This window comes from Cajanus cajan, chromosome 5, assembly GCF_000230855.2.
Source record: "Cajanus cajan strain Asha chromosome 5, NIPB_CcT2T_4, whole genome shotgun sequence".
Taxonomy (NCBI): domain Eukaryota; kingdom Viridiplantae; phylum Streptophyta; class Magnoliopsida; order Fabales; family Fabaceae; genus Cajanus; species Cajanus cajan.
In genome coordinates, this window is record NC_138521.1 from 9,444,326 (window position 1) to 9,455,714 (window position 11,389).

The following is an 11,389-nucleotide window of genomic DNA, read 5'->3' on the forward strand; positions in this document are numbered from 1 at the left end:
ATTTTAGTTAATCTTACAATATGTAATGTCAAAATTTTTAATTTACAAGAAAATATTAGTAAAATTCGTCTATAAATTTATATAAATATTGGTTAAAAGTATAGACACGTGAATAGATATAATCTCTAGGAGATAATAATATTTTTTAATTTACAATTTTTTAAAATAAAAATCTGTTTGGTTAAATAGAAATTGGCCAAATTAAACTTTGTGCGTTTGTGTGTGTGTTTTTTTGTAGGACGGTAATCTTGAACTTTGTACCATAATTTCTCTTTTGATGCCATTTTTGTACTTCATGGTGTCAACTTGGTCAGCTTGTGTTTGTGATCTCAGCCGTATATTTGCAAGTTGTATTCTTGATTGGCTTTACCCATTGGTTTGTTTTTTGTGACTAAAGTAATCAATGAACCAAGTTCTAATACGAGACTAACCATTTATTTGGGAGCTATTGACTATTAGGTCTTAGGTCTTCCTAACAATTGTTTCACATAAGTGTAATTTTAAGTCCCCATGTGAAACAAGCCCTGAACCTGATGCACACCTTTTATTGTGCTACAATAATCCACTTTCATGCATAGGTACACAAAACACACATTGGGGGCAGATTCTATAAATAAAATAAAAATTAGGTAATACTTTAATTAATTAAGAGTAATGAAGGGCACAAAAGAAAATGAAGTGGTTATGATGAGGTTCACAGGATCAATATTTAAGTTGGATTGGAGAGGTGGGAATTGTACCAAGTCAAGGACTTAGGAATCTAGAGTATTGCCTGTGACAGTTAGATGTATTAATTTCTGTCATTGAATTTTTATTTGATTTTGATTTTAATAGATATTCTATCTATTTAGGAAGGTTTCTAGGAAGGTGCCTTTGGTGGGAACAGAGGGATATTCTTGTTAAGACGTAATCTTCAGCGGCAGAAACTGTTGTATAGTTTGGCTTCCATGAAGCTTCCTCTTCTACTTATATCCATCAGATTTTTGTATTCTGTCGTGTTCTCAATCAATCATATACATGACAAGTGCCATAATAATTTATTTGTTGTAAACCACACCAAGATGGTAACCTTTCCACATGCCCATCATTCTCAATCATAATATTTCTGTCTTCTTATTTTTTTACGAAATAGTAAAACATCACAACACTAGCTTTTAACTTGCTTTCGTTTGTGTCTTTCTTTTTCCCCTTTATTTTTTATTTGGAAGGTTGAACCGATGCACTCTTTACGTGTTTCACAACTCTCAACTAAAGTATATCATTGTGTTGTTGTGTGAATTTAAATCAAAACTAATTCTTTTTATGATATACATCATTTGGATCATTTAAATTAAAACTTATATAACTAGATTTATTATGTTTAATAATTCATTTTATATCAAATTTCAACGATCTAACTATTAAAATTAAAATTTTTAATACATAAATTAAATATATAAATTAAAAAAATTAAAAATTATTTAATATTTTATTTTATTAATTTAAATTGATGGATAATCATAAAATTATTTTATACGTTGATTTGGGTTAATAAAATGAAGTATTAAATAATTTTTAAATTTTTTAAAAAAATATGCAAATTTAAATTATGAATTAAGAACTTTAAATTTAATATATAATTAAATCTTGAAAATTTAATGTAAAACATAAGTTGTTAAATGAAATAAATCTAGATAAGCTTACTCTCAGAGTAAACGAATCCATCTTCTCTATATATATATTAAAAAAATTAAACTCTAATTAATACCTCTAAGGGATGCAATATGTATAGCCTAATTACTTGATTTTAAGTTTGAACATAAATAATGAATACTTAATTTTTTTCTTAAGTAAATTCCCATTTTGAATTCTTTGAATATTAGTTCTTAAACTTTAAAGTAGTTCCATCCGGGTCTCTAAAACTAATAATTTACTCATCTTTCGACCTCTATACTTATGTTAATATTAACACTTAAATCACAATTTTTTTTGAACTAATGTCATGATGAATTATATTTTTAATAATTTATTTAGAAAATTTTTAATTTCAATCACTAATTTGATGCTATACAGTTCCATATACTAAAATAGTGATATAATAAAACAGTCGATTTTAGAGACCGAAAAAGACAATTAAGGAAATTATAAAGTTTCTTCAAATGGTATTGTCACCGATGACTGGGATGGTATTCCCTTTCCACATAAGAAAACAAGAAAGGTAGAAATGTTGGAATTTTCTTAAAATATTTTCCAAATTGTTGTAGGCTACTTCCGAATCAATTCGTGTTTAGTGAATGATTGATGAAAACGCAAGTATCGAATACAATCATGCAAACTGAAGCACATGTCCTCTTCAATTTAAGCATGAGAATAATGCTTCTGATTTGATGCTTAGTTAATACTCCTCCGACTTATAGTCGTTTTGTCAGAATTTATTGTTTTTTTTTTCATTGTCATTTTATTAAAATTAATGACTTATTAATTTTTTTCTCTTATTTTTATCTTTGATAATTAATGTATATTTATTGAACAATGTGTCTATTTATTTCTAATGTTTACCTATTTTTTTTTCCAACCATCTAGGTAAAGTTAATGTTATATTTAAGGGTAATATGTTTCTAACGAAATACTATAAAAAAAATAGAGGGTAAAATAAAAAAATAAATAATAAATATTTTTAAAATTTAAAATATCAATCAATTTTTTAAGTCTCGTACAAAACCTTAAATGACTATGAATAAAAAACAGAAGAAGTACAGCGTAATGTGGGAAACATCTAAGTTCAAATCAAAATAAAGGGTCATGCTTTACCTTTTACCTTTATCATTATCCTTATTAAATATACAAAAATATCAGTAAGATGTTTTTGTTTTTTGTTTCGTACTTGTAAGATATATATATATATATATATATATATATATATAAGGAATGCTAATATACTCTCACTTATTTTTTAGTTGGAGTATGTTAGTAACTTACACCAAAATTTTAGGATAAGAAAATCACTCATTTATTTTGATTTAGTTTATTTATATAAAAAATATTATAGTAATTTAATTTAAGTTTAAAAGAAAACAAAACATTTTCTCTCTCTTATTAATTTCATTCTCTAACTCAATTTTTATTAATTAATTCTTTATTTGTTCAGAGAGAGAGGGGAAATATCATGATAAATGAGAGAGAAATGAGTTAAAGAACGAATTTAATAGGAGAGAGATAAATGAGTTAAAAAAAGAATTTAATAAGAGAGAGATAAATAAGTTAAAGAAGATATTTAATAGGAATCAGAAATGAGTTGGAGAAGGAATTTAATGGGAGAGAGAAAAGACTTATTTTTTTTAAAATTAAATTAAATTACTATAATATCCTTTATACAAATTAACCAAATCAAAATAAATGAGTGATTTTCTTGTCCTAAAATTTTGGTGTAAATTGCTAACATACTCCAACTAAAAAATAGGTGGGAGTATATTAACATTCCCCTATATATATATATAACTAAATTATATTTGTATGGCTCAGAACCTATACTTGTTGCATTTTCTTTTAAAAGATTTAATTCTCTTGTTTTTGGAGGATGTATAAACTCAAAGCATAATGTATTTTCTAAGACTTGAGTTTCTAATCCTTTTGATGTAACCTTAAAGGGATATAATAATGATAGAAATGAGGTTCCTAGTATACAAGAAATATTCATATTTTTAACTAATACAAAGGAAGTTAGCTTTTAATGCTTTTGCTCATTGTCCTGTAAAAATTCTCTTGTAAGATAATCTGGTAATGTGTTTGTTTCTCCTTTGATATATTCAATTTCAAAATCGAAACAGGATAATAATGCTTGCCATCTTGCAAAAATATGTTTTGAAACTAAATTTTTAACATCTTTTTGTAAAACAGATATCATCCACCTCAAAAGAACAAATTGTCAGATATCATTCAGGTATTTGGCATTCAGCTCAACAAAAATATTCCACTGTCAAAAAAGAAATTTTATCTATAGTTTTATGTCTTCAAAAATTTCAAGATGATTTATTTTCAAAAAGATTTTTAATTAGAACTGATTGCAAAGCAACCCCATCTTTTTTACAAAAAGATGTTAAAAATTTAGTTTCAAAATATATTTTTGCAAGATGGCAAGCATTATTATCTTGTTTCGATTTTGAAATTGAACATATCAAAGGAAAGACAAACACATTACCAGATTATCTTACAAGAGAATTTTTACAGGACAATGAGCAAAAGCATTAAAAGCTCAAAAGATCAATATGGATCTCCCGTGAGATCTAGTTCCGACAAGACTATTATCAAAGCTGGTCAAACCAGTACCCCAAGACAATTATCGGCCTCGCCGACAAGTACAAGAAAGTTACCCAGTTCTATCAAGACAGAAATTCCTATATCATCAAAAAAAAAATTATCCCTCAATCCTTCATATTTAAAAGCTATCAAATCTCCCTTACTCAATCGATTTAACCCTCTCATATCATTAGGAGCAAGTCCAGAGCCACAGAACATTCCTTCTCCCTCAAAAATATCAAGAATTACTCCTCTAGTAGATACACCTACAGGATCTACATCCTACTATGAAGATTATGTCCAAAAGGATTATGATCTTGATATCATTATAGTTGAACCTGAATGGAGAGACCTGACTCCATCAGCCTTAGCTACAAAACTTTTCACTGGCCAACATCATTATCCTCCCTACTACCATAAAAGATTATTTTATGAATTCATTCTTGTAGACACCGATTCAATAGAATTAACCCATACCAAAGATGAGTTAGGATCTATACAATTCTCAAAAGTCAAAATACAAAAGATCCTTTCACCTTCTGACTGGAATCAACCCATATATCAAGGAAAGTCTTTCTCCAGAGACTTCCAACCCCAATACTATACCTATTATGATTACATGTTAGCATGGACTAACATGTTATACCTTCAACCCAAAACACATTCATGGTTTTTCTGGTTCCGAAGAGGAATCTCATTAAAATTTCCAAAATGGTTTCTTAATTGGTTTCAAATTTGGGGACCAATTAAAGAAATATTTCCCCCAGAAGTCTCAGAGTATTATGACTATTTTAAAACAAAAACTTCTTTTCAAAAAAATTACAGGATGATATCGTTTGTAGCCTCACAAAACATTACTTGGATTACAACATGAGATTACTTATACCGACAAGGAAATGATGAAAGCACAAAAATTCTCACAAGAAATATTAAAGTTAAATGGTGGAAACAGTTCGACATCAATTTATTAAGCAAAAAAAGATTGATGAATGGACAAAAAATAACTCTTCTCCCACCATCAAGACCTCTCAAAACCATAAAAAAAATTAGCTGAACAAGAAGCCCAGTTTTTAGCTGACAAAAGGAAGATTATGGTTGAACTAGCATCAGCCTCCTCTCAAGAAGAATTCGAGGAACGATTAAGGTTAATTCAAATATATATATATATATATATATATATATATATATATATATATATATATATAATTTTAACATGGAGCCACATCCACGTCAGTATGTTGATATTAGTGAGAGTGTTTGAATTCGCGAAAAATATATATTAATTTTTAAGTTTAAATAGATTTTTATTCACAAGAATTACAATTTTACTATTTTAGTTTTTTAAATTTTAATCAATTTTAGTTCTTTATGTAACAAGTTGTACAATTTAGATTTTCCAATTTTTAATTAAAAAAATTTAATTTTGTTTCAATTATGTAATTTTAGTGTCTTTCATTTAAAATTTAATAACTTTTATCGATGTAGTTTTAACGGATGATATGATATATCAATATTTCTAATTATTTTTTTTATAATATATTTATTTTAATTATATAATATATTTATATTTTTCTAAAACTATATTAATTTATACTAATTTATATTTCTAAAATTATTAATTCATTTATAAATATTATACTAATAATAATATTGATATTACTTATCAGTCATATTATAATACTAATAATATATAAAAAAATATATGTATTTATTACTAATAAATATATATTATTTGATACATGAATGAAAATTATAATATATGTAACTTAAATAAGTCAATAATTATATATTTTTAAAATATTATATATATCTAAAAATTTAAAATTATTAGATTTTTATGAGAGGATTAAAATTATATAATTTTGATAATTAAGGAACTAAAATTACTCAATCAAAATTTAGTGAACTAAAATTGCATAATTATAATACTTTATGAACTAAAATTATTCAATTAAAACCTCAAAAACAAAAATCACACAATTATAATATTTGACAGGTAAAAACATAATTAAATTAAATTTTATAAAGTAAAAAATGTCATATAAATTGGTATAAAAGACTTTGTATGTTGATAAAAGACCTAATACATGCTTTTTTCATTATATATATATATATATATATATATATATATATATATATATATATATATATATATATATATATATATATATATTGAAGTTTGTTTTAGTTGGGGTGGGCTGAAAACTTACTTGAATTTCAATTTAAAACAATGTATTGTCATATATTAGAAAGTATATTGAGAGTATATATGTTTAATATCCAATCATATTTTAAATATGATTGCCTTCAGAAAAAAGTATATATGAGGAAAAAATCATTAAAGTGTATTGTTAATATTTTTTTTATTAATTAATTAACATCATCGTAAAAACAAAAATTGAAGTTAAGAAATGGATGGCTAAAATTTAATTGATATTAGAACCTACAACATTTTCAAATCACATGTTTTTATTTTTATGATTAAATTGCATATTTATCTAGTTCTTAAATTTAAGAGTAAAGATGAATCATAGTTTTCATACTTGAATCTTAAAAATCAAGAGTTTTTTTTTTTAAATTTTATTTTGTATTAGTTGGTTAAAATTTAAATGTGATCGAAGAAAATTAGATTTAAATTATTATTAAATTTGGTTAATTAAATATAAAAGAAATATTTATTTTTCAACAAATGTAAAGGAATGTTGGTTTTCCTGTTACACAAAAAGTAAAACATTTAATTTGATTATATTTGTACATTCTTACTTTAGAGGAGAGAGATGTTTTATGACATGCAACAATCGTAACATGTAAAGCTATAATAATGAATAATATACTCAAATAATAAAAAATCTCTATTAAAACGTGTCTTTTAGAATTATAAATTTTCTTAAGACACATTCTCCTACATTAATTATGTCAATGAGAGATTGAAAAATATCTCCAATGAATAAAAAAAAGGATGAGAGTAAGAACACTCACTTCCACTAAAAAGAGCCACATCCAATATAGAAATTACAATTAAGATCACAAACTTTACAATGAAGCAAATTCGACAAGGGTAAAAAAGAGGTTAACTAGCATGCTCAAAATCAAAGAACAACCAATTTCTTCTTGGCCATCCATCTCCTTTTTGTGGCTTCCAATGCCTCTAGCTTTATTTTATTAAGTTCATCAATCCAATGTTGATAATGCGACTCGATTACATGAAGTTCAAATTTTAACTCAAGATCAATGTCTTCATCTGTTGAAGATAAATAAGAACAACTAATTGTTGGACTCTCAACATTAGTAGATGCTCCAAGAACTCCCCCCATGTTTGTTGGAAATTCATTTACCACTATTTCTTCCCCAATTGAATAATCTTCTGCTTGCAATTTATAGTCCTCAAAATATGCATCTTTATCCTCAAGTTTAGAGATAGACCTACTTAAGCATTTAAAACTTACATCAACATTAGAATCATGATAGTTATCATTTTTCACATTAGTATTTCCAGCATCCATCTCATAAGCTCTAGATCCTTGTGAATATCGGTCTTCCAAGTTAACTAAATTAGAAGAATTATAATCACCATCAAAAGTTGCATTATCAACATTTTTTGAAAAACTACTCATTTTAGCTACCACAAAATCATCTTTGGGAATTATGTCAATCCCAGAGAAATCATCTTGGTCAATAACAGATTCAGATGGAATACCAGTTAGGACAGAACCCCATGGGCATGCCATAAAGGTTTGACTATCTATATTTGGACCATAAAGACTTAATTCTCCATATGAGTAATGATCAGGTGAGGGTTTCCACCAAGGAAGAAGTTTCATTATCAAGTAATCAATAAGCTCAGCTATAACAGGTACATCATGATCTGCCAACTCCAAATGTTCAACCATCTCTGTGGCCACAGAGACAGCAGTATCTGTATCAAGGTAAAAGAGAAAATGTATATTCCTTACTCGACCTGCTAATAAAACAACAAACACCATTCAAATGTCAAAATTCAAGGCATAAGAAAACATGTCAAAAACTAATTAAGGTGTTATCTAATCGGTTACCACACCTTGAAACATAAAATAAAATAAAATAAAAAAGTGAAGGTAAAGAAAATACCAAATACTCACCAGATGTGTCAGCAATACGCAATGTCAATGATACTGAGTTATCATCATTTTTAGTCCCTTTCAACTTAAATTCATTATTTTTATTTGCCCTTTGCACTTCAAAAACAGGACAATGTGAGCTTCCTTGGTTTCTTTCAGAACAAATACTCAAAGAAAATTGTTTGTAGTCAGCATCCATGTCCATAGATTGAGAACTAGACTTGAATGAATACATAGCTCTTAGTGTTCTGCTAGGTGGTTGTGGAGGGAAAAGGATGGGATCCTTAACATTTTCAACATGTAGAAATGGATCTTTAAGAAGCTCTTCTGCTGACAATCTTTTAGATGCTGGAACCAAACATTTCTCAATAAACTCCTTAATTTGAGGATCATTCACCTTATTAAGGGAAGCAGGTTTGATGCCCTATAATGACATACATCACAATATTATATACATGAGTTAAATTATTCATCTTACATGCATGCAATTGTAACTAATAAGGATATGTTGACAATTGATTTACTCACCGAGGTAACTTTTTTAAAGATTTGAGCTGGATTTTTGCATTCACTATAGGGATACTCGAGAGTAACCATCTCCAATATGCACATTCCAAAAGAATAAATGTCAACAAGTTCAGTGTACGACTCTTCATATAGTTCTGGAGCCATAAACTCAGGAGTCCCTTTTAACATAAGGAAAAGGCAAACAAAAGCATAATTTAGTGTCATATGGGGCCAATATGTTAAAAACATAACATTTAAATAATATGTTACCAATAACGCTTCGGGCAGTTGGTTGTTGCATGACAACTGCCAATCCAAGGTCCCCAATCTTAACTTCACCTTGGTTTCCATTCACAAAGATGTTGTCACATTTTAAGTCTCTATGAATAATAGGTGGTTTGTGACTATGAAGATATAATAAGCCTTGAAGAATCTGTCTAGCCCAATCTTTTATAGCTTTCATTTCAACATATGTATGCTTCTTACGATATCTGTCATACAAAGGTGTACAATAATTTTGTATGTGCCCATTACAACCAAATAACATAATAGAAAGGAGAAAATCAAGAGAACCTACTGCCTTAAATTTCCTGATGTGAAGAGTTCAGTAATCATATTAACAGTGTTTTGCTTATCATCAATCCAAGAATCATAGAACTTAATGATATTTTCATGATTCAAAGACTTCAATAGATTAACTTCAAAATACAATTTTGCAATATCATCTATTGAATGCAAGAGACCATCGATCTTAAGTTGGTTCCAAGCAACTTCTATTCCATCAACTTCATCAAAACCCCTATAACTGCAAAAGAGAAAGATATTAAACACCATGCTTTAATTAGAAAAAAGTATTAAACAAAATAAACTTGAAAACTAGAAAGAAAAATAACAAAATAGAGATGATAATAATAATAATAAATTTTAAAAAATAGGTAATAGAATCTTACACTGTTTTAAAGGCACCCCTGCCCAAAATTTCATTGTACTGGGACAAAACAAGAGGAAAAAAAAAGTCAAATTCATAACAAGCATAAAGAACAAATGAATCATAGAATCATTAAAAATAAGTAAACAAGTTTCCTTGAACGATGTGAGCATATTGAAATTAATGCCCTTAATTGTGCTTTAAGCATGAAAAAAGTTTTACACTTGTATTAAAAATGATAATCACTAACACGGTTTATAATATAAAAAAAATAAAACTTAGTTTGTGAATATATTTTTCACGATTATACCATGATAATTCATTACACATATATCCTAAAAAAGTCAAATACCAAATAAGCAATTTATAACTATTTTTCTCTAATAATAACAATATTTTCAAGCTTAACAAAAAGAATCCCTAATTCAAAATGAACAACATGGTATATTTTAGCACATGATATAGAGTCATTAGCATGACATAATTTATTCAAATTAAATACTATAAAAAATCCTCCATCACATCATAAAGTTTGTAATTCAAAAGTTATGGAAAAAAAAGACTAATCAACATCAAATTACATTTTATTCAAAAGCTAGTATATGTGAAACTATAATACTCCAATTTAAAATTTATTCCTAATTTGTTTGCCTACCTTTTTAGCTAAACTAGCATATTTTCACTACAACTTAAGTTATTAAAACACATCAACCATCCATCCCTTAAAATAAACAACACCATTATTTCACACACACACATTCAATAAAATTTGGAATGACCACTAAAGTTGATAAAAATTGAATCTAAAAAATAAATAACAAAAAAATGGTGTTAATGTGACTCAAGTCATAATACCCTTATGTATCGTCCAGTTGGATCTTTCTCCGCAAAGTCTTCCTCAAAATCACGAGGCTCCTTTGTCTTGAACACATTGCTCATGGGAGGCAATGCCAACATAATACCAGAATTCATTCTGGTAGTTGAAACAACACAAATTGTTTCTTTTTTTTGTTTATTTATATTTATTGGATGGAGCCTAGTTTATGATTGGAATGAAGAAAGGTTGGGATCGAACAAAGGATGAATCAAATGTCGATCGTAGTTGGAATCGACATTCAATGACAATGGTTGGAGGTAATGAACCTAAATCCAAAACCCAACCCTCCATGTCATAGCAAAAATTCATTCTCAAACGTAACACAACACTGCCACCTTCCTTTTGAAGTTCATTCTTTGCTCCGACCCAGGTACCAAAACCTTTAAAAGGTTCAAAATTTACCAGATGGGTCTCCCATTATCCAATCTTCTAAGGAAAAGAATCAAAGGAGAAAAAGAAAGTGGGAAAACGAAGAATTATGGTTGGTGCGAGAAGAGAGAGAAAACGAGAAAATAATGGATGCAAAAGAAAAGGGGGGACAAACAGGTGGGTGGTAAATTAGAGCCAATTTTGTGCAAAAATTTGTGTTTGAGAAGAAGAAATATGAGATTTGACTTTAGAGGTCAAATGAGAGAAGTTGAAAAGTGAAAACTAAGAGTGTGTACGGACAAGTAAAATATTTTTGCTTCTTATTTTCACGTTTTT

The 11,389-nt window shown here is 27.6% G+C and overlaps 1 protein-coding gene across 2 annotated transcripts; it reads right to left on the minus strand.

Moving 5' to 3' along the window:
• Positions 1 to 7,106: 7,106 nt before the first annotated feature.
• LOC109808558 (putative serine/threonine-protein kinase WNK10) lies at positions 7,107 to 11,179 on the minus strand. Of its 2 annotated transcripts, none has more exons than XM_020371602.3 (7): positions 10,663 to 11,179; positions 9,830 to 9,867; positions 9,457 to 9,684; positions 9,150 to 9,370; positions 8,901 to 9,058; positions 8,394 to 8,796; positions 7,107 to 8,233 (listed from the first exon to the last, which is right to left on the minus strand). In XM_020371602.3, the coding sequence occupies exons 1-7, from the start codon at positions 10,777 to 10,779 to the stop codon at positions 7,365 to 7,367; spliced, it is 2,034 nt and encodes a 677-aa protein (XP_020227191.1). In that variant the 5' UTR covers positions 10,780 to 11,179; the 3' UTR covers positions 7,107 to 7,364. The 2 variants fall into 2 exon arrangements, with proteins under 2 accessions (XP_020227191.1, XP_020227190.1); XM_020371601.3 differs by having other exon boundaries at positions 7,107 to 8,236; positions 10,663 to 11,177.
• Between the last annotated feature and the right edge of the window lie 210 nt (positions 11,180 to 11,389).

What these genes read in the sequence shown, in the direction of transcription:
- LOC109808558 (XM_020371601.3), bottom strand. Translation starts at nt 10,779, where the DNA reads ATGAATTCTGGTATTATGTTGGCATTGCCTCCCATGAGCAATGTGTTC. An exon ending in CAACTGGACGATACATAAGG is followed by an intron (nt 9,868 to 10,662) that starts GTATTATGACTT and finishes GTTTTGTCCCAG; the next exon opens with TACAATGAAATTTTGGGCAG. An exon ending in AGGGGTGCCTTTAAAACAGT is followed by an intron (nt 9,685 to 9,829) that starts GTAAGATTCTAT and finishes TCTCTTTTGCAG; the next exon opens with TTATAGGGGTTTTGATGAAG.